The sequence below is a fragment of the Lethenteron reissneri genome, chromosome 64, assembly GCF_015708825.2.
Source record: "Lethenteron reissneri isolate LAM-NWPU_2019-01 chromosome 64, ASM1570882v1, whole genome shotgun sequence".
Taxonomy (NCBI): Eukaryota; Metazoa; Chordata; class Hyperoartia; order Petromyzontiformes; family Petromyzontidae; genus Lethenteron; species Lethenteron reissneri.
The window spans coordinates 5,301,272-5,325,370 of record NC_083842.1 but is presented as its reverse complement, the minus strand read 5'-3'; the positions used below and the strand labels follow the sequence as shown (position 1 = coordinate 5,325,370).

The window sequence follows — 24,099 nt, the reverse complement described above, 5'->3', positions numbered from 1 at the left end:
TTTAAAAATGGCGACGGGCACCACATCCTGCCTCCTGAAGGTGGGAAACCCCATTTGAGCCATTCCCAGTGTGACGCGCTAATAATACTGATGATGTAACCAAGCCCCGCCCATCTCTTAATTATTTGTGACATTTAAAATGCATTGTGAAGTATGTTTTTAATATTTTACAACTACATTCGAAAGTTTATGCCTTCACCTTTAGTTTCTTTTCAAATTCTTAGAAGGACCCACTAATATCTAACCTGCCCATCTTGTGTTGTTGCTCACTTCTTTACAGTGCGGGCATTAAACGCAAAAGGAGACCCAGTTGTGAAGGTTATCACGGAGGTGGAGACGCAATGCACGTGAGTGTCTCATCCTTAAAGTACGATCACAAGACATTCTGGGTACAGAGGGCACTGACAAGAGACACTGCTGGTCCAGAGAGCCCATGCAAAATCATTGAGGACAGCACTCCAGTCTAAAATACATTGTAAAAATATTAATATTTATGTTGTTGATTAGGTTGAGTGTTGAAACAAATCCTGGTCCCATTAATGCCAAATCTTCTCCAGCACTCACCCATAACTCAATTGATTAAAAAAACAGACAGTCGTGGCATTCATATTCTTGGTTCTTTCGGTAAAGTAGAAGGAAAATAATATAAATAATACAAATAAAACAATAAAATTATCACGATGTTTCGATTGCAACACAAGCAATCATTATCAGGTGCGAAAACCACAGCATCGTTCATGAGGCTATCCACATATACAAACACAGAGACAGAAAGAACCAAGAATATAAATCTCTGCAGTCATGAAAGCTTTAAATCGAAATTTAAAAGTCTTGGCATTGCCCATGTTAATATTTGGAGGCATTATAGCTAAATTAGGACAATACATTTTTTTATTCAATAATCCGGACATCTTCTGTCTGTCTTAAACATGGCTTCCACGAATATAAATCCTAGCCTAACAGATTTTGAAGGATAAAATATATTTTTATTAGACAATTAAGAGGACGAGTAGGTGTGGCAGTATATGTGAAAAATAACCTCCCTTGATTACACTCTACCACTGTATCTGACCATGGCTCTTTTGACATTATTGCACAACTAATTTCTTCTCAAGGTAACGAACACTTTACTCCAATGTGTTGCTATAGACCACCAAATAGCAAAATAACAAATTAATCTCTGGATAAAATGATGTCACCAATTACAAAAGGTGAGGTATTAATCATAGGGGTTTCAATTGGAATTTGCTAAACCCACCACATGACACATTGATCTTTACAATCTAAACCTATCGATTACTTCAACCAATAGACCTAGTATATCAACTTCAGATCGCTTGTCCATACTTGCTATTCTTAGGTAACCATCCCAGTGACCATGCCATTAGTCATACAGAACTCATTTTTAAATGTTGATCTTCAAGCATTTAAACATGACTCTTCATTTTGACTGGGATATGGTGAGTAAAATTCCAGTTTTTGAAAGTGCTTGGACATATTTTAAGAACCAGTTCATAAAAATCATTGACAAACATGCCCCCTTAAAAAAGTTCAGAATAAAGGGTGATTGTCCCACCATGGGTTGAGCCAAACATTTCTGAATTCATGAAAACTAGAGATATAGCGTGGAATAATGCAAAACATCAAACTACCTCCTTGATTGGCATACCTATAGAACACTAAGAAATAGATGTACTTGCCAAATAAGAAAAGCTAAATTTTATCTTCAAACTATTTGAAATTCACAAAAAAATCTAAGACTCTTCTGGAAACATTCAATTCAGTTAAGCAAAATGTTCTCCCAAAAAAACTCTTCCTGGATGGGAAGACATTGGCCATGGATTGAATTCTCATTTTAGATCAGAAGAATGTGTCTTTGGCAAAACACCAGAGTAGCATTTCTCCAAATACACCACTGGTCACACTCACTTCTTCCTCCTCATGCACCAACCCTAAAAATGTCAGTGAAAGTCTTCGGCCCTACTTCTTGTTTAGTCCCATATCTGAACTAGACTTGCTGCATAAGCTAGCATCAATGAAGACATCGTCATCCACGGGAGAAGACGAGTTAACTGCATTTGAACTTCTGGCTGTGGCAGATCTCGTCTATAAACCGCTCACACACATTTAAGCTGCTTCCTAAAAACCCATAATCTCCTGCATAGTAACGATCTGGTTTTCCAGAGGATTACTGCACTACCACAGCTATGATGGATGTATTTCATGTTTTCTTGATTAACCTGGATAAAGGCCACTGCTGCTGTGCAATATTTCTGGACATGTCAAAGCCTTTGACACCATTGAACATGATATTCTACTCACAAGATTAGGTCAACTAAAATTTTCAGATGGTACAATAAAATGTTTTTAGAGTTAGCTCTTTGACCGTTCTCAAAATGTACATAGTGATAACATTGTTTGCAAATATTAAAATAACAAAGGGTGTTCCACAAGGTTGTGTGCTGGGTCCAATTCTGTTCTCATATCTAAACAATCTTGGACTAAACCTTAACCACTCAGAATAAAATCTCTTTGCTGGTGACATTGTCATGCTAGCATTAGGTAAATCTCCAAACAAAGTCAATCCGAATCTCCAACACCATTTTGACTTCATTCAATATACATTGTCATCACTAAAATTGCTCCTAAATGCCCACAAAACTAATATCATGCTATTTTCTATCAACAAGAATTCAGTTTCATTCCCTTCACCTATTACGGATATCAGAAACAACATCATTGGACAAACGGAATGTTTAGAATTATTGGGTTTATTGATAGATTCAAACTTACATTTCGATCCCATATTGACAACATTTGAAAGAAAATATACATTGAGTGCGCCTGCAAATTGTTGAAGCTATTCTACCACTTTTTGTCGACTGTGATACTGATGAGGTCTGGGATCTCTGCAAAATTTCTAGTGATCTCACTAGAGATTTGTTTCAACTATATTGGTAATGATAGGTCGTTATACATAATTGCTTACTCTGTAACAGTATTGGTTATGCATTGCAGATTAAATAATGTTTGCTGCTGTGTTTCTCTGCTTCACACTCTGTGTTGTCTAACCGGAGTGATGGCTCCACGGTGACTCACCTGGAGAGGCTGCTGTAGCTGTGAGATGAGGCTGTGTTACTCCTGGGTCATGCTCTGTGTTGTCTCACAGTTACGATAGCTCCACGGTGCCGCGCCTGGAGAAGCTGCTGGAGCTTCTGTCTGCGAACTGCCCAGCGCAGGAGAAGGAGGTGCTGCACACGGCTTACAGAGCGGGTGGTGGCCCAGGTGAGAGTCTCCACGCTCACTCTCTACAAAACGTTTTGTGTATTTGATTTATATACTATGATGCTAATACTCATTTGCTGACATCACCATATTAGAGCAGCATAAGTAATTACAGGTCAAGATGCGATTCCACTCAAAACAGTCAGCCACCAAACACACACAGGAAGCAGCCAAGTCGACGCTTTTGCCTTTTGCACTAAATGTGCATGTTAAAGTATCTCAGTTAAAACCACAACACTATTCAATGTCAAATGTCAACAAGATGTGTAGAACTTGGATTTGCTAGTCAGGTAACCAAGAAAACACAATAACAATAAAACTAAACTCAAAACATTCGTCAATAACACTGCCATGAAAGGAATATTATAAATATGTAATGCGGTTGTAAACGGCCCTTCGGAGGTGCCGTCAGGGGGGGAGGAGTTAGGTCACGTGGGGGGAGAGGGGTTGAGTATAGAAGGAGGGGAACCGGAAGAGCAAGGGGAGTGACGGGGAACCAGGAACGGAGGAAGGCCACGTAGGGCGAAGCGGGGTGTGGCGAGATCGCCACGAACACGGGGAGCAACGAGGATCGGCACCGTAGGCCAGCGGTGACCGACCCGAGGCAGCAGGAAGGGCTGCAGTCAGCAGCGGGGGCTGCAGAGACCAAGAGTGGGCAGCGGGTCTGCATACAGTAGCAGCCGGAGGGTCTGCACATAAGAGTGGCAGCGGGAGTCTGCAAGGGTAGCAGCGAGTCTGCAGGGAAGAGGGGGGTAGATGAAGCAGAGAGTCGGAGGGAAGAAGAAGCTACAATAACAGTGAATAGCCGGGGGCTACAAATACAGGAGTTATAACAGAGTGCCGTGTGGGTAAAGACGAGAACCCGAATAAAGACACGAAGACAGAAAGAAGTGTTCGAGTCCTTTTATTACAAATACAATAGGAGACGTTTTGGGCATTGAGCTTTCTTCCTCGCAGATTATAAAAACATTTCACATGTCACAAGTAAACAACAACACTAATTAATGATCACTTTCCCACTAAATTCTACTGCTCAGATTACAACAGGTCACCAAGTACTACTGTCACACCACAATATTGTTCAAGGATTCGAGATTCAAAGTAAAGTCGTCAACTGTTTGGGTTCATTCATCCCACTCGCTATGCTGTTGTTTTGCATTTAGGCCCATTCTGATTCTCACACCAACTTGTCATGCAACGATATGGATGCACAAATAGGGGAATATTCTAGCGTTTTTGCCATATTTGTTTATGTTGTGATCGGCTATCGGCTATCTGCCTCCAAGAGACATTTGGCACTTTGGCTCCTGTTAACCCTTTCCCGCTCCAAGATATCTGCAAGTTGCAGGGTGGGTCTCGTTGATCGCTGAATCTCGGAACGTGCAAGCGGTTAGCATTAAATTTGATTTAGAGAGGCATAGCACTGTTTGTACTCACTGCAGAGAACTGTAGTGACAAGGCCGCACTCTATGATAGCTAGCACCAAACTCTGCCACATGCCCTCCTGCATGGCCTTGTAGGAGCCTCAGTACTGATAAAGTTAAACATACGCCATCGGAACAGTATTGTAAGAAAAACTGATTACATACACGTATATATACGTACATTGTTCCACCTGATGAAGATTGCTTGTGTTGCGATCGAAACGTCGTAATTTGTTTTATTTGATTTATACCTACGTTACTTTACCGAAAGAACAAAAGAGTATGGGAAAGGGTTAAGTACCTCCTGTTGTGCCTACTAGAACCAGTGTGGACATGTGACTGCCCCGCCCCCAGCTGCTTATATAACCCATGGTCTTGCACTCCCACTACGCCCAGACAATAATGCATGCAAACACAAATCACATAAATACTCGCAAATAGTTGTGCATGCAATTGCCCATACATCCAGGACAAATGCTCACAAAAATAATCATCACGTCCAAAAATTCATACACATTCAGTCACGAGTCGGAATTATCGATGTCTGACATTCAAAAAATCATGCTGCATTCATAAATCAATCAATCTGTCTTTATTTTACGTGCCAATATCGCCCTCAATAAAGTAGGAACTGGTGCACATAACAGCAGAACGGGAACGGTACAGAGGCATAGAGCAACATGAATCAAATAAAGAAACCCATCACAACCTCAACGGCTAAAATAGACTGAGCAAAGTAAATTGCAACTGCACACAAAATAAAGTGCAACTGTCTAGAACAGATATAATAAGAAATGTAACTCGTTAATAAAACAAATAAGAAAAGAAACAGCTTTTTATTATAGATTTTATGGGAAGGCAAGACTGAATATGATGACATATTAAAATGTTTTGTACTGTGTTCATGTAAAGCCACTGAATAATAAAGCAATTCAGTTTCACCAAAGGGTTGCGTGAGTGAGCATGCAGCAGGTAAAATGTTTGAGGACCGTCCATGTAAAAACTATTTCTTTAAGAAGCAAACTTAAAACAAATTATCAACTACATTTTTATCTGTGCATGTAAAATGGGGCTGGTGCTGACAGAGAGATTAAACATTACCCTGGAATTAATGTGTTAGAATTGTACTGTTTAAATACAAGAGAGTCCTGGTTGCTAAAAAGTTGTGGTTTAATATGTAATATCATCTCCTTTAGAGCTGCTCAAGAAAATCCTCGAGTTTCCCAAGGCAGAGTCATACAGAATTCCTCTTCTGCTTGTGGTCGCAAAAATCGTCAATGTCCTGGCTGTTCAGGCAGCAGATGAAGGTAAGCAATGCGTTGTCTGGGCTAGCTCTACATTTGAAATATGAGTTTGTTGATTTGAATTTCTAAATACTAATAAAACACGTTTTAAGTACTTGAAGTTAATATTTGTAGAATGCAAGCTAGCATCTCTCTCTAGTCATTGCACACTGAGATGAAATATCAGTCCATGCCATCACTTCAGGCTTAAAGATATCGCAAAAAAACTCCAAGCGCTGTAAATTTGTGCTTTAAAGTTTGATGTATAATAAACATGTGAAGAGTAAATCAGTTTTGAGATTATCAGCGATGTTGCCCATCGGCAGCTCAATCGCCACTTGTTGCAGTTGTTGCAGAGGTCCGCAGTTTGAACTCGATAAGCTACACTGATAAATACTGGGGGTGTATTCGCCATTACGCGCCATCTGCTGCAACCTGGACTTTAAAGATTTAATAAAGTCCTTAGAACAACAGTTGGCCATTGTGTGGTGGCGTCATGGTCCAAATGTGTTAAATTACTTGTAAATTACTTAATTAGGAAATACATACTGATTGTCGCCCTTTACTGTGAAAACTTATCAAGACCCTGCTGAAAGAGTCTTGAGACTCAGTGATTATTCCGAGGTAAACAAGTGTAATAATACATCATTATTACGAATCATTAAAATATAGCTATGTCACCGCACTGCCGCGACATGTGCTTGGACTGTTATAGGAGTCACAGTGTGTGAGAAGCGCTGTTTTCTTCAGCAATCTAAGTACATCGCTTAGTGCTGTCTAGTGCCATCTCTATGCTTGCAATACTTGGAGCCCTCTAATGGAACATCTGTGCGGTTAGAAACATTCAGACTGGCCAGCCAATTATGCATCCTGGCTTTAACCACGCTGGATTTCATGTGAGGGCCTCAAAAATCCTTGGAAGATCTAGACACAGTTCCATCAGTGAGCTCCTCTGACAGGCAGGGCTGTGTTGGCTGGGGCATGTAGCGCACATGGCCAGCCACCACATACCCAAAAAGCTTTTATTTGGCCAGATAGAGGGGGTTAATGGGCACGCTATGGGCTAGAGAAGAGATAGATTGATGTGGTACACCTCCGATTAGCATGGTTCGCTATGTATGGTGCGAAAGAAGTTCAACATGCATGCATAGAAGAGGATATGGAGCTGAGCGGAATTACCAATAATTGCTACCAGCGTTGTCAAGATGTGGAGGAGGCTCGCGAAGGACGTTATTGCACAGTTGGAGGAAGTCGCCCTCCAACAACAGCGGAGAGCAGAGGAGTGATGCTCGCAACAATGAGCGAAGTGCCAGGTGGCTAAAACACAGCAATTGGCACAGTAGGGGACACAGGTGGTGCATCTGCCAGTCATCTCAGTCAACCCATGCCATCTGGGTCTGCCCAGTCACCTGCCAGCGAGCCTTCAACACTACACGTGGCCTTAAAGTGCACATATCCTGGCACAAGCACCATGGTGACATCACCACCACTTAGTTCCAAATGGCAGTTATTGTTAGTGAGAACGTGGTTGTACGCCGACACGAGTAATGACGAATCTAAGGCTGGTCCCAACTGCTCCTAATGTTTTCACAGAAATGTATGCATTCCCCTTACTTGAATCACATAGGGACTCGAAATTGGGACGAATCTTGGCCAATGCAATTTATAGTAATGCATAAGCCATTCAGTACACAGACCCCTGGTATAGTGGGATGGTGTGGTGTGATGGTGTAATGGACTATAATGGCCATGATGGGCCACTCTGATATTTTAGCAAATTAGTTTAACCCCCTTTGCCAGTATTAAATTATGATAATACGGGTTTCCCCTTTCTGGAAATAAAACATGTGTTAATATGTTAAAACACCAAACTGAAACCTTTGCAAGGAATCATGTCTGCATTAACCACATATACTTGTGGTGAACATGCAAACAAAAAAACATGCTCTGACAGTATATGCATTGTCTTTTAAACTGATTGGACCACACCAGACAGCTTTCTTTAGAGCCTAGTCTCAAACAGTATTAGACCAGAGCACAGAAACAACGCACTATCAGGACATTGAGAGCTCGGGGTGATGTAGCTGCTCACCCAGAACTCACAAAGTCCTGATAGTGCGTTGTCTTTGTGCTGTTCACCTTTAAGCGTCCTCTGGTCTAACACTGGCTCCTGAGAGATATTGTAATCTCAGCATATGGCTACTCAAGCATTTTTCTTGGTTCTTTCGGTAAAGTCACGTAGAAGGGAAGTAATAAAATAATAAAAATAAAACATAATAAAACAATTCTCACGACGTTTCGGCCACAACGCAAGCAGCCGTCCTCAGGTGAAAACCAGGTCCGTCGAGGCGACAGAGTCTGAATGAAACAGCACACGAGCTTGGAGCATATATATAAGCTGGGCGCATTGACCAAGCTCGTGTGCTGTTTCATTCAGACTCTGTCGCCTCGACGGACCTGGTTTTCACCTGAGGACGGCTGCTTGCGTTGTGGCCGAAACGTCGTGAGAATTGTTTTATTATGTTTTATTTTTATTATTTTATTACTTCCCTTCTACGTGACTTTACCGAAAGAACCAAGAAGATGAATCCCTGCAGTCACGAAAGCTTTAAATCGAAATTTACTCAAGCATTATTTTGTAGTCTAAAAAGAATTAAGTTACTCCACAATTGGCATTATTTAGCATTCATTGTGAACGCTACTTAAATGTTGGCACACATTAAAAAAAACAACCAAGAGACTCAAACATTAAGTTAGGTATTTTCAGTTATAAATAATGTTTCTCATCACCATCTTGATACAAACTTGTTACTCCCACTTTTGTGACTGTTTTTATTTATGGTGATGTGATGTATACATCTGCTCAAATTACAGTTTTAAAATCTCAATGCCTGGCATTCCATTAAGCCTTGTGCTTTATTATTTATTATTATTACACTTGTTTACCCAGGAAAGCCTCACTGAGTCTTACGATTCTTTCAGGAGGGTCCTGCCAAGTTGCCACAGTAGGGGGGATGATTGTGATGTATAACCCCAATTGAGTAATTTGTGGGTAATTTTTCAAACTTGGTCCATCATGCCGGCACATAATTGTCTACAATTGCAAATGACGCCATTGGATCTTTATTGTAACTTCAGAGACAACAGAATCCCTATGCTCAGGTCGAGAGTGAGTGCTGCAGTTAGAGAATGTCCGTTCACCATCGATGCTTCTCATTCACGGAACACTATCGCATCCCCATTACATGCAGATCTCGCTTAGCGTGACCCCATAGAACGCTGATTTGTTATAGCGCTCTTTATCCTGGAGATTTTTTTAACGAAAAATCTAAACAGTGCTTACGAGTGAGAACAAGAAGCAGTGCCGGACAAGGAAATATACACGCCCTCATCATTCACTCAGCCAATGAGAGTGACAGAGCAAACTACATCTCACCCCCTGCAAATCGATTTTCACGATTCGTAATCACGATTACATAAAACCAAAAAAAAATGTGTTTAGCCAGGAGAGAACTCACGAGACCAGGATAGAGTTTTAGGCATCACCTAAAATAAACCTCACCACATAAATTTATACGGAGTGCATCACTAAGATCACGGAGGACCTGGATCAATTCTCTGGGGTATTGGGGATTGGGAGTACAGGAGCTCCTACAACCTTATCTCCCACCACTGCCTTGCAGGAGTACAGCAGAATGCACTCATGAGTACAGTACAACATCCTTAATGATAAAATACATTGTACTTTTGATTTGTGAAATAATATTTTTAATCTGTTTTATTAGCACTTACCAATACTCCAACTAAGCCCTCATATATTGCTCATACAAAATAAATAACGCTATTGCGAACGCATCTCCATAAATACAATCCTTTTAGCACCCATTCCATTCACACTCACTTCTCCAGGAACGCATTTTGAGCGCTAAGCAAGGTCTGCCTGTACATTTAACAGCCATCGCTCCCAGTTGGCTTATATGGGGGATTTGACTCTTCACTTAGAAAACATGAATGCAAGTGTTTTTGATAATTTTTCCGACCTCAGTTTCATTTGTATTGTTACTGATATTTTAAGTTCTGTTTAACCTTTTTTATGGTAAATTTTCATAATGTTAGAATTGGTTGTCCCCTTTTTTCTGGCAACACAACAGGTATTAAGATGTTAAAACACCAAACTAAAACCTTTTACAAGGAATCATGTGTGCATTAACTTGTGTTCAGAATGCAAAAATAACCTACTCTGATAGTATATGCATTGTCTTTGAAACTGATTGGTCCACACCAGAGACAGCTTTCTTACGAGCCGAGTCTCAAACGGTGTTAGACCAGAGGACGCCAAAAGGCGTAACATCTTAACACCTGTTTTGTTGCCAGTAAAGTCACGTAGGTATAAAATAAAATAAATCATGACGTTTCCCACCTGATGACGGAAGCTTTTGTTGCGCCCTAAACGTCGTGATTACCTTTATTTTATACCTACGTGACTTTACCGAAAGAACCAGAGAGTATGGATTCCTGCAGTCACGAAAGCTTCAAATCAAGATTGATGCATAATGTTACACACAAAGGTTTTATGTTTTGGACAATATTGGTCTCTGTATCCGATCATCACGGTTTCCGTTTTGTACACCTCTCTCTAAAGTCTGCTGCCCAAGAGCAGGTCCATGGCTCAAGGTTCCTCCATTTCACCAATCTCACTGCCCCTCGTCACCTCACAGCACCACGCTCCACACGAGGGCTCTTGAGTCATAGCTAGAGAATGATGACTCAGGTGGATTCCCCTTGCCTTTCTCAGCAATCTTTTTTCCGTGACACCGAACCACTTAATAACACACCTAGGACAAACGCTATATTCACTTTGATGATGCAGATCTCCCTTGAATATGAGACGTTCCATTGTTAATGGCTATATATATACAGGTGGTTTACTAATTGCACATTCAAACTTTGTTTTGTTTTCCTAGCTTCCAAAGTCCTCAGGACTGGAGACATTGCAGGTGACCCCTTGGAGAAAATTGTGGAGTGGCCCAAACACCAGGATGGCAACGTGTACATCCCCTACAACATCTCCATCGCTTTCAGTGAGTGCAGTGCACAGTAGACTGCATGGCTTTATTTGGGGTTAAATGCATCGACTGGGATATGATTGAGAGGTAATCCTCTTATATCTTACAAACTCGTCCAGAGAGTCCATTAATGGGGGGTACATTACCCTAAATATGTTTTATTATCAATCAATCAACAATCATTTGTGGGATAATTGTGTGATTGAAAAGAAATGACTTCCTATACAACAACATTGCAGCAGCAATAGAAGCGTCCATGCTGCGATGTGGCCTTTGTAAATTGTAAGGAGTTTTGATGTGGGTAGCAGAGTACACTTCAAGATGCACAATTGTACACTGCAGTGAAGTAAAATTTACATATTGAGAGCCTTGGTAACCTCGAAGATTGTACGCAAGTGGTGCACGTGTTTTGCACGAAAATAAATGCTGCTTAATCCAGTTAAATCGGACGTTCTGCTGGTTGGCACTCGGGCTCAGGCAAAAAAAATATATTGGAGAATAAGATGTGACAGACGCAAGCAACAGCGTGATTTTGGCCATGCAACCCAAACATTGGACCACAGTAAATAATTGTAGTCTGCACTCCTTCAACGGAGGAATAGCAAAACTAGACAAACTCTCTCTTGAAGCCCACTCGTGACTATCAGACCACAACATTGGCATATAGCTCCTGAACATAGTTCGATACGTAAGCATAGAATGTATTTGAACTTGCTTAATCCTCATGCTTTGTTTTCTAGGCGCCAGTGACAAGAAGGTCATTGAGCAAGCCTTCCAGGAATACCATAGCAAGACGTGCATCAGGTTCACTCCTAGTAAACTGGAGGAAGAGCATTACATCAACTTCCAGGCACTAGACGGGTGAGTGTGGGTGCACATGTGTGTGTGTGTCTTTGTTTCTGCTGTAATGGTGAATGTAGGTGTATTTGTTTGTATGGGAAGCGGTGGCGTAGTTCTTAGCGTGCTGCGCTACAAACCTGGAGACTCAAGTTCGACTCCTGCTCACGGCGACCAACACCAGTGACGATTATTTGAACTGATCCGGGGCCTCCCCTAGGTCGACTTAGTCTTACATGAGTACCTGGTGCAGTGTGTAAACATCGCCAATTGGGACAGACAAAGACAGCCGGCGATGTGCTGGCCACTCACCCCCTCGTGTGTTGTGCTAGCCTTCAAAGTGGTCGAAAAAGCACTTGCCCCAAATGTCTGTTAAGGCTATACAGGGTATCTTTGTCTTTGTTACATATGCTGTAAGGATGAGTGTAGGAGTATGTGTTTGTACTGTAGGAATGAATGTAGCCGTATCTGTATGTGTGTGTGCAACATGCACCTATAGTCTGGCACAAGCCACTTAGTGGTGAGTAGGAGTTATTGTTTTTGTTGTGTGTGCGCTTTAGGGATGGGCGTAGTTGCACTTATAGTGTGTTTACATACTATGGTTAAAATCATAGTTTTTGTACATATAAAATTATATCAATGAATATAACATTATTTCCTTTGAAACTGGCTCCCTTTAAGTTTTTATCTATCGCAAAAATTACTAGTTCGTGCACAGCATCTACAGTAAGAAGATGCATGCAGATCTGTACAGAAATGCATCAGAACCATTTTCCACACGGTTCTGACCTTGAACTTTTGGAACAGGAAAACAATCACATGTACATTTGGCCCTCCATTGCCATGCTTGTTGCAAACATCAATTTGACCAGGTACTTATCACCAAATGCAAAATTACAGAAAAACCTGAACATTAAAAATGCATTACATTAACATGTATAGCAAAAGTCATTGGCCATATAGCAATATTGCACAGCAAACGTAATGTTGAATAACATTTTACCACCATGTGTAAGGTATAACAACTTATCCGGTCAACCAAAGTCATAATTCCCAGCTTAGAGGGAATCTTATCACCTTAATTGCAGCTGTGGGCAGAGAAACGTGGGTCATAATAATTAAGACAACAGTTGTCAGTTCCTCAATGACAAACAACAACAATACTGTATAACCACTTGTAATGTAGTTAGAAGGGTTGGCTGGGACACGATTGGTGTCCAATAATCTTTAGAATCCAACTCTGTAATGTAATCGGGTCACACACAGGCTCTCCATTAACACCAAGCCTCACTGGGCCTGAAGAAGCCTGAAATATTATCATGCGAATCTGATGCCAGATAAGGCCTCATGAAGCATGCTGCTGTGCACTTTGTTGTTGCCAGGTTTGGCGTGCATGCTGCTACGTATTTAAAATGTTGAAATGACGAATTACATCCATTGTAACAGAGTGGTAATGCAAACTGGAAAACCATGAGTTTAAAACATCCCTGCATAAAATGCATACACCCATTGTGCATTTGTGTAAATACCTAATATTTTTCTGAAGAAGTGCATTGTGATTATCTTATCTTGTGTTACCATATTGCTGTCAGTCACATTTACTCAAGTTGAATTTGATGGTGATCAAAGACAAATGGACCACAATGCACTTCTTGAGGAAATACTGATGTTTTTTTAGCATATGCACAATGACTGTGTTCTTCTTACACATTTTTTCATCTTGTTTCAAACTTTTGCTGCATTTTGGCTGCTGCTACACAAGCCACCTTAGTCTACAGCCAACTGCTTGTGTAGTAAGTATCAGGAGGCTTGACGACAGGATCGGAGGCACACTTATTTATTGACACCAACTTGTAATGGGTACACACAATACTAAAGGGGGTATCGTCCCCTTCACTCGGCTACAGGGATACACGACTTCTAACCCCTCTAACCTACGCCCAAGTCCTCCACTACGGAGCTAGGGGAGGCTAACTATCCCAGCCCTGGTCAAGCTGGGATCCCGGAACCCTGAGTCTCCAGACTGGCTTGTCAGTCCGGGCTCTCGGGGCCACGCCACCGGCTTGCCCTGGTCGGCCCTGATAAGGACAGCGAGCCAGGGGAGCTCCGGGGCCTATGCTAGCTGGTCTTCCGTCTTCGCTGGTTAAAGCTGATACCTCGACTTCGAGCCCTCCGTCTCACCACCTTTTATAGGACTCGGCCCCCGGGAGGGGCCCGTGGGGGATGCAGGTGCGGACGTCGGTGCGAGCACCTCCCCTGTGTACGGCCGTAACCCCGCCCCTTGTGTTTGTTAGCCATCCGTGGCCATGCACAACTACGCCTCTACATCCGTGGCCATGCACAATTACACCTCTACATCACCCCCCCCTGTACAGCTCGCAGCCGTCCCCGGCTGCAGAAAAAAATCAGAATAAAGGTGCATCCCTCCCGAAAACCGTGTGTGTGCCTCGCGTAATTTTAACAAGAACAAAGAGAACAATAACAAGAACAACAACAGGAAGAGAAAAAAATAACCCGACGCATCCCCCCGAATAAATACCCCATTCCCCAAAACCAACATATATACACGCACTCCGGACGCCTCCCCCCCCCACTGTCCGCAAGGCCCCCCAACGGCCGACCTTACAATAGTCTGCGCGTTTTGGCGCGCGTTCTCGCGGCGGGCCCGTCACAAGGGCCCGTCCCGGCACGCTCAGTGGCGGTTGTTGACGGTCCGGGTGCAATAGAGTCTGGCGTCGCTGCCGAGTGACCTCCGACCCCTCCGGGAGGGGTTGGCGGGCGTGGACCCGTCACTCCTGTTGCACCTGGAGACGGAACAGTTGATGTCAGGTTAGGCGAGAGCAGCGACGTCGGGGAGTCGGCGGAACCCTCACACGTTTGGCCATGCGTGTGTGTGTGTGAACCATGGGGCAGCGCGATGAACGGTTTCAACCTTGAGGGGTGCACGTACCACCGACGCCTCCCCCATTTGACGCGAACACATTGCGGCCGCAAGACCTGTACGACCTCCACTGGCGCCCGCCACGGCCGTACCAACTTTGACGAGGTTGCCAGCGGCACCTGGGGACAATGCAACCATGCCCTGTCCCCTGGTTTCCATTTGAACACATGTACCCGCCCCAGCCGAAGCCTCTCGTTCGCCCTCTGGCGGAGTTCAGAATTTTGCACGGCCGCTTCCCGCGCCTCAGATAATTTGCTGATGTTAAATTTAACGTGTTTGGACAAGGTAGACTTCGCCTGAGGCGCCGAGAGCTTCAGCTGGGTCGTCACAGGGGGGTTAGCCTCGCGGCCATACATTAAAAAGAAAGGGGAAAATCCGGTGGCCGCATGGGGAGCCATCCTGTAGGCCTGCAACACACCGGCTATGCGAAGGTCCCAATCTGTCTGGGATTCCGACACCTGTTGGGACAGCATAGACGTGATGGTCCGATGCAGCCGTTCCACCATCCCGTCAGTTTGTGGGTGATACGGGGAGGTCCGAATTTTCTCCGTACCCAAGAGGTCGCACACCTCGCGGAGGAGTTTTCCCGAAAAATTCTTACCCTGGTCAGTAAGCAGCCGTTCCGGAGCACCTTTGTCGAGGACATAGCCCTGGACAAAGGCCTCCGCGATGGCTGCTGCCGACTGGTTGGCCAGGGGCCAGGCCATAGGCCATCTCGTGAAGTATTCGACCCCTGTCAATAAATACCTATTCCCCCTGGGTGTAGCGGGAAATGGCCCGAGTATGTCTAGAGCAACGAGCTCGTTAACCCGGGAAACCTTTATGGACTGCAGCGGAGGGTTGGACCCCCTAGCTGGTGGCTTCCGCTGCGCGCATTGCGTGCACGACCCCAGGAGATCCCCCACGTCCTTTGCCATGCCCGGCCAGAAGAAATCGAGCTGGAGCGTGGCAAAGGTCTTGTGAACCCCCAAGTGCAGAAGCCGCTCATGAACAGCCCATACCACCTTACCCCTCAATGCTGCAGGCACCACGAGCCGCTGGCGGCGGGTTTTTCCGTCCCAGTGCATTAAAAGACCCTGGAACAATCCCCACGAGTCAACGTTCGCCACCCCCTGCCCAACCCCCCCGGCGCGACGGCGCAGAGCGAGGAGGGAGGTGTCCTCCATTTGGAGGCGCCCTCATTCCGCGACCGACAACCCCAGCAACGAATCCCTCCCTTCTTGCTCGATAGGACCCGAAGCCGAAGGCGCATCGGCGGCGGCCACGAGGACCGAATCGGTGGTGACGTTCGGGGGCCTACAACGCCCCGAACCCAGGAGGCAAGTGCACTCCGACGTGGGTGGCAACCGCGACAGGGCGTCAGCGTTCGTGTGGCGGACGCCCTTACGATATGTGGTGACAAAGTCGTAGTCTTGGAGAATCTCCAACCATCGAGACAACTGGCCCGATGGTTGTTGAACCCGCAGAGCGTACTGTAGGGCCGCATGATCTGTACGGACGGAGAAACGCCGACCGTACAGATACGGGCGGTACTGCTGAATGAAATAAACAATTGCCAATAATTCCCGACGGGTAACGCAGTACCGTTGTTCCGCCGGAGACAGTATTCGACTACCGTAAGCCACCACATGCTCTACGCCCCCAATGAGCTGGGACAACACGCCCCCAATGCCCGTGTTACTTGCGTCTGTATCGAGCAAGAAGGGTTGTGAGAAATCGGGGTAATTTAACGGTGGAGCCCCCACCAGGGCATTCCGGAGGGCGCGAAAAGCAGCCTCTTCCTCCGGCCCCCAATGAAACCTGACCCCCTTGGACGTCAAGGCGTGCAATGGTTTCGCGATCGTAGCGAAGTCAGCCACAAACCGTCGGTAGTACGACGCGAAGCCAATGAAACTCCTGACCTCTCCCACCGAGGTGGGAGTTGGCCAGGAGCTGACGCATTCCGTTTTGGCGGGATCAGTGGATATCCCCGAGCGCCCCACAATGTGACCCAAATACCGCACCGATTCGCGGAGCAAATGGCACTTCTGCGGTTTAAATTTTAAATTGGCAGCCCGCATTTTGAGAAAAACAGCACGCAATCTCTGGAGGTGTTCATCGAATGATTTGCTAAAGACGATGACATCGTCCAAGTAAATCAAACACGAATCCCATTGCAAGCCTGCCAAGACCAGTTCCATTAACCGCTGAAAAGTTGCTGGCGCAGAATGTAAGCCCATCGGCAAGCGGTTAAACTGGAAGAGGCCTTGCGGTGTACGGAAAGCCGTCTTAGGTTTGGATTCGTCATCCAGAGGAAGCTGCCAGAAGCCAGAAAGTAAATCGAGGGTGGAAAAGAATCGCGCCCCCGCCAAGGCATCGAGCGACTCATCCATTCGAGGAAGCGGGTACGCATCTGCCACAGAAATTTTGTTCAATCGCCGAAAGTCGACACAAAACCGCAGTGAGCCGTCGTGTTTTTTCACCAAAACGATCGGCGCGCCCCACGGGCTGTTGGAAGGGGAAATGATATCGGCGGCTAGCATGTCATCAACAGCCGATTTGACATGATCCTTTTCGGTGGGACTCAACCGAAAGGGATTTTGGCGGATTGGCGCGCTGTCACCCGTGTCAATATGGTGTCGCAGCAATTTAGTACAACCAATATCAAATTTGTGTTGACTAAAAACGTCAGCAAATTCGCTCAGGAGAACTCGTAGCTGCGCACGCTGCGAGTCGGACAGGTCCACTGATCCCGCGCAAAGCGCATCCAGCCATCCGTCATCACAGTCCGAATGCGGTCGCGACGGAGGATCGGTGGTTACCTGACCCACGAGTGGTTCCTCATAGGGTACCGGCGTTGCGTGTGCAAGCACGGTCCCTTGACGAACCACGGCCGTTCGCGATCCTACATTAAGGACTGCAATGAAGGGGTCCCCATCCCCTTTCACCATGGTCTGAGCCGCTAGCAAATCGGGTCCATTGACCCCGGCTCGAGATGGTCCCAACAAGACCCCCCGATCCGCAACCCCTTCAGCAAACGGCCGACGCAACCTAAGAGGGACGAGCATCTGAGCCCCCGGGGGTACGCGCACAGTTTTTGTCACGAGCGCCTGCACGGTGGCAAACGCCCGACGCTCCGTGGTGGGGGAAGACAAAAATGTAACACGTCGGCCCGATGGGAGCTCGATGCACCCCTGGTCAATCAAGATACGGATGGGCATTTTGGCCAAGAAATCCGTCCCCAACAGGCACGGAACCGCGAGTGAGGAGGAAACCAAAACAGGCCCGGATAATTTAATGTCTCCAATGCAAATTTTGGCGCGGATTTGCCCAATAATGCCCAGCGAGCCCCCGTTAGCAGCATAGCATGGCACGTCAACAGGGAGCAAGGGACGACTTTGAACGGGAAGGATGTTATAAATCAAATCAGATATAATGGTCGCCGATGCCCCTGTGTCAATTAAAATCCGCACCTCTACCCCATCAATATGACCGACCACAACCGATGATCCCGCCGACGCAGCAACGACACGATGGGCGAGCTCCGACCACTGACCCGGTTGGAGCGCTCGCCGCATTTCAGAACAATCGCGCGCAACGGGCGGCGATTTTCGAGCCCTGTTTAGTTGAGCGCGTGAGTGTGTGTCGGATGTGTGCATGGGCCAAACGTGTGAGGTGCCACGACTCGCCGTATTTCTCTGCTGGAGCTTGGGTGGAGACAGCGTGGCGTCCTGACGAGGTGTCGCCCTGCGCTGACGGGGAGCCCGGCATCCTGACGCAACGTGGCCTTGCAGGCCACAGTTGTAGCAGCGTGTGAGCGCCCCAGATGGCCTGGGCTGCTCCTGGTGGCTCGGTCCATTCCGAGCCTGTGGTGCCGCCGATCTCCATTCCCCCCGCCGCTCCACCCCGCAGACCTCCTCCGATGGGAGGGCGGTGGCCGCCATGGCATGGCCGGCCACCCCCTTGGCCGCCTTGCGACGCAGGGACCGCAAGCCCCCGTGGATGTGGCGCGCGACCAGCAGGGACGACATCTCTACGTCGTCTTGAGCCAAGACGTTGACGTCCAGCTCATCAGCGAGTAGCAGCAGCTTCTCGGCCACCATGGCGTCCACTCCCTCCTCGTCCATCCGTGGAAAAGCTGCCTTCGCCAGGGCCAGGAGAGCCGTCCGGAAGGCCAGGGGCGATTCGTTGGCGCCCCGATGCCGATCGTGGAACAGCTGCCTGCAGTCCGAAGGCGGCCCATAGACGGCTGACAGCAGCTGCAGCGCCAGGTGCAGCGTGGCGCGCTTTTCCTTAGGCGCCGAGGTGAGGGTAGCCAGGGCGTCGTTGTCCAGCATCGCCGGCAGCGCGCGTAGTGCCTCGGCGTCCGTCCAGTTCGCCATCTCTTGATGAGCGATGAACCGCCTTTTGAAGCCGCCCCAGTTTCCGTCCGCGCCCACGAATTCTTTGAGAGGCGGCAGTCGCTGCTGTAACGCGACGTCCGTGGCTGCAGATCGCTCTCCGTCGCTCCCAGCAGATGATACAGTGTGGGCGGGCTGCGAGCATGGCATCGCCGGTCGCTCTGATGTTGACGCGCTGGCTGATGCTGATGACGTCACGGCTTGTGCTTGGCCCTCAGCAGTCACCTGACGCGGGCCGGCCCCGCCCTCCGCTCGCACTGTAGAGATGGCGGGAAATTTAACCGCGAGCCGCGTCGGGGTGGCGGGAAATGTCGCCGCGCGTCGGCTGCTGTCGTCGTCCCGCGCAGCCCCTCCAGCCCCCAGCCGCGTGATGTCTTCCAACGCGGCGGCCGCAGCGTAGAGCAGCTCCGCCAGGCGGGAGTGAGCCAGCCGAAGTCTCTCGGCCGACGCATCCCCCCCTTCCTGTCGTAGCAGCGTGGGTGTATTCGGCCCCGGCTGCTCCGATCCGCCCCCGGCCATCTCTGGTGGCGATTCAGCCGCGGTGTCCTCCATCTCCGACTCCCTGGTACGTGTCGTCCCTCGTGTGTCCATCGTTGAACGTTTTACTTCTGACCCCAGATGTAGTAAGTATCAGGAGGCTTGACGACAGGATCGGAGGCACACTTATTTATTGACACCAACTTGTAATGGGTACACACAATACTAAAGGGGGTATCGTCCCCTTCACTCGGCTACAGGGATACACGACTTCTAACCCCTCTAACCTTTGCCCAAGTCCTCCACTACGGAGCTAGGGGAGGCTAACTATCCCAGCCCTGGTCAAGCTGGGATCCCGGCACCCTGAGTCTCCAGACTGGCTTGTCAGTCCGGGCTCTCGGGGCCACGCCACCGGCTTGCCCTGGTCGGCCCTGATAAGGACAGCGAGCCAGGGGAGCTCCGGGGCCTATGCTAGCTGGTCTTCAGTCTTCGCTGGTTAAAGCTGATACCTCGACCTCGAGCCCTCCGTCTCACCACCTTTTATAGGACTCGGCCCCCGGGAGGGGCCCGTGGGGGATGCAGGTGCGGACGTTGGTGCGAGCACCTCCCCTGTGTACGGCCGTAACCCCGCCCCTTGTGTTTGTTAGCCATCCGTGGCCATGCACAACTACGCCTCTACATCCGTGGCCATGCACAATTACACCTCTACACTTGTACAGAGCAGCAATCTGTAAGCATTATACCAGTACTCACTGGTGACATACCTTCATGTTATATTCCAACTCCTAATTCGTTGTTTGCCATTGTGGTCTGCTGAGAGTGATTGGAAGGAAGACTAAGCAACAACTGGTGATGATGTCACACATGCAGTCACACTGTGAATAAAGTTTAAATATGAATACTATTCAAGGCTGCAGAAACCTCAAATCTAAGGTGCATTCATTATTAAAATTCCACTATAAATGTTAATTTCCTGACTCTAGGTACTGGTAATACATTCTGAAATATGGTTACCATTTTCCCAGTTATTGTTTAACATCCCTGGTACATACTACAGGGGAAAGTGCCGGTGCACCTGTGATGAATGTCCATGCAGCTTCTGCAAACTAGTGTAGGTTTTTACGTGCTGTGAGTATCAATATTTGTTCATGCATTTTTTCCCATACTTTTACTTTTCTTGAACTGATTTGTAGAACGTAATATAATTCATATTATTCCACATTTATGTATATGGCCCAGGCAGATATGACATAACAGAGAATAGATGTAATCAGTTCTTAGGTTATTATAGTGGTAAGAAAAAACAAGTTGCTTTTTGAACAATGATGCCGGTACAAGAATTCAACTCTTTTCAAATGTGATGGGATCTTTAACATCCACCGTGATGCAGACAGCATGTATTTTACCATTAATACACACAAAGTATTAACCATGGCAACCGGGAGCTTGAACCATGAAACTCTGCAACAAGCGGAAAATGCGCTGCCACTCTGCCCTGAATTTCCCCTAACTTAATTGAAGCTGATGACTTGGTTATATCAGCATCAGTTTATTTTAATAAAACAAGAGGACAAACTCTGCAAAGCATTCTGTGGATATTTATTATTATTACTTATTCTCTTATTGAAATGGAATCATAACCATGTTGCTGTGTGAGCAGGAACTGGTCATTTTTGGGTCAGAAGGGAGGGGCTCAGTCCGTGTCCCTGGAGCCCGGGAAGGTGACCAAGGGCGTCGTTCTGCACGAGCTCATGCACGCGCTCGGCTTCCACCACGAGCACTGCCGCAGCGACCGCGACGAGTACATCACAGTCCAGGAGGACAACATCAAGGAAGGTAAAGAAATTTTAAACAATCAAGTGGCAAACATGGAGGCTATCATGTGCCGTATACTGTCCTGGACCGACTGATTCCTATGGTAAAACCAGCAGTGATCTCGTCTAGATTATTGACGGTCATAGTTTAACCCAGCACGTTAGCAGTGCAACATATCACTCTGGAAATGCAGTAACTGTGACCGACGTTGTTATTGAAGACATATATATGTATTTCAGATCAGTCTCCTAACGTGCAAAGTGGCATTACCGATTATTCACATACCTGTCACAATGCTATCATACAGAGACTGGAAACCACTGGACCACAATGCTTTCCATCCGACGATCTGGTCATCATCGGCGTGTCGAAATCCTGCATCGACGGTTGATTCATCCACATCTCAATTAGAACATCACTTTTATTCTTGATGAACTCGTGCCCATCCAAACAAGCACAAAGAGAACGGGGAAAGCACGCAGTAACTGGCTGTGACTGTAGGTGATCACTGTGAACCAGACGCAGAGGAGGCTGGAGCGTCTTTGGAAGAAAACTGGTTTCAAGACTCTCCGACTTGCTTACAGAGCTGCCTGCAGATCTGCCGACTCCTTATTGAGTCTCGCATATCATACTATGTTTTGCGCATCAATGACTCGGCTTGCGACCCCTGTGTTTTTTGGCACGTCGTGAAGGGCCTGCTGCACTCCAACAATCCATCAGCTAGTAAACCCGATCTGTGCACATTACTTGCTATATTCTTCACCAATAAAATAGTGACCATCAAGATGGCAGTTTCTCACTTGAAGGCAACGTATTTTCCCGGTCTGCCATCTGAGTGTGAACATCCTGGAGCCAATGCAAAAATCGAGACCCTGGCACTAACTTCGGTGGCAGAGGTGTCAATGTTCATTGCACAGACATCGCTGCTCGGCTGAAAAAATTTGGCTTGAGCAAGAGTGACGCTGCAAACTATCACCCGATCTCAAACTTGAGTATGATTTCAAAGGCCATAGAGCACCCGTATCTAAATAATTTATTTCCTCACATTGCTGTGATGGGCAGATTAAAACTGTTGTAATCAGTGCGCCATAGCATTGGTTGGCCTCGATCTCTCAGCCGCCTTCGACACCATCGACCATGAGATTATCTTCAGGTGGCTAAGTTCAAGATTCGGTATATTGGGTAAGGCCCTGGGATGGATGGAGTCATGCCTACATGGTCGATCACAGTTCATCAAGCTGAGCAACGAAGAGTCATCGCGTTTGCCTTGCCTAGTTGGCGTACCACAGGGGTCCATCCTTGGGCCCTTCCTATTTTCAATATACGTGTTTCCGATCGCCGATAACATCTCATCACATCACATCAAGTCCCATTAATTTGCCGATGATACACAATTATACACCGCAGTGAAGTCAAAGCTAGATATGGAGAGCCTCAGGAACCTCAAGGATTCCACAAGAGTAGTGCAAATGCAGCTTGCACAAAATGAAATGCTGCTTATTCCAGAAAAATCGGAAGTTCTGCTGGTTTGTACTCAGCCTCAGGACAAAAGAATATGGGAGAATCAGGTGTGGCAGTTGCAGACTGCTGGATTCAGTTTTCTAGTTATCTAAAGAGCCTCGGCACTCTACTTGACCAGAATGTCGTTTGATTAACACATGCAAACTATAGTCAGGTCCTGCAATTTTCATATCAGGGCTCTACAACACATTCTACCACTATTGAGTCGTGACACAGCCAACACGGTGGTGTGTAGCATAGTATCGACAAAGCTCGATTATTGCAACTCACTACGGGACGTCTGGCAAAAACATTACCAAGCTGCAGTGTGTACAAAATTCTCTGGCACTTGTCATGACGGGTACTGCAAGATCTGACCATGTCCAACCAGTGCTCACAAATTAACTACAATACCTGGCTGATCTCGTCATGGAGCATAAACCATCACACGAACTCCGGTCATCCTCGCAGCTGCTTTTGGCTGGCCATTGAACAAAGACAGTTACAGCATCGCGCGCTTTCAAATGCGCTTCTACGGCCGTCTGGAACACTCTTCCTTCCGATATTAGGAAGCCACTGGAGCTGTGCACTTTTAAATCTAGATTGAAAACTAATTTCTTTATAACTCCTTTTTGTATTTAGTTTATTACCCTTCCCCCGCACGTCCAATTAGCATGGTCGGCAATGTATGGTGCGAAAGAAGTTCAGCATTCATGCATACAATATTTATGGAGGCCTAATTAAAAAAGCATATTATGAAGTAAAACTCATTATGTTATCACTTCTTTTTTAAATATAATTCCTTGATCTGGGAGAAAACAAGGATATTGTTTTAAGATGCTCATAAAACAACGTGTCAAATATATTAATAGGGGAGCATGAATTGATAGCTCACATCTGTTGTTCATTCTTGCAAACTTTCAGTTCAGTCTAATTCCAACTCGCAGCGCAGCAGCAGTTTATGTATGAGTGGTATCGTGAATCATGCATTTGAAAGCTATGGAACAATGTCCCAGTTCACAAGCTCTGGTTTATCCAGGCTGCCACCGTCCATCCCAGACCCCAACAACCGGTCACTATATATTCAGAAAG

The 24,099-nt window shown here is 46.4% G+C and overlaps 2 protein-coding genes across 4 annotated transcripts in view; both read left to right on the top strand.

Annotated features, from left to right (window-relative positions):
* The window catches only part of LOC133359253 (uncharacterized), a 351,541-nt gene that overhangs the window by 159,970 nt on the left and 167,472 nt on the right, over positions 1-24,099 (top strand). The gene's annotated exons all lie outside the window — the stretch shown is intronic.
* Positions 1-24,099, top strand: part of LOC133359254 (astacin-like metalloendopeptidase) — a 67,474-nt gene that overhangs the window by 13,019 nt on the left and 30,356 nt on the right. The window contains exons 5-10 of the mRNA XM_061577731.1: positions 281-347; positions 3,170-3,285; positions 5,906-6,016; positions 10,957-11,073; positions 11,799-11,919; positions 21,353-21,528. Of these exons, the coding sequence (XP_061433715.1) occupies positions 281-347; positions 3,170-3,285; positions 5,906-6,016; positions 10,957-11,073; positions 11,799-11,919; positions 21,353-21,528 (708 nt within the window). The remainder of the gene's footprint in view (positions 1-280; positions 348-3,169; positions 3,286-5,905; positions 6,017-10,956; positions 11,074-11,798; positions 11,920-21,352; positions 21,529-24,099) is intronic.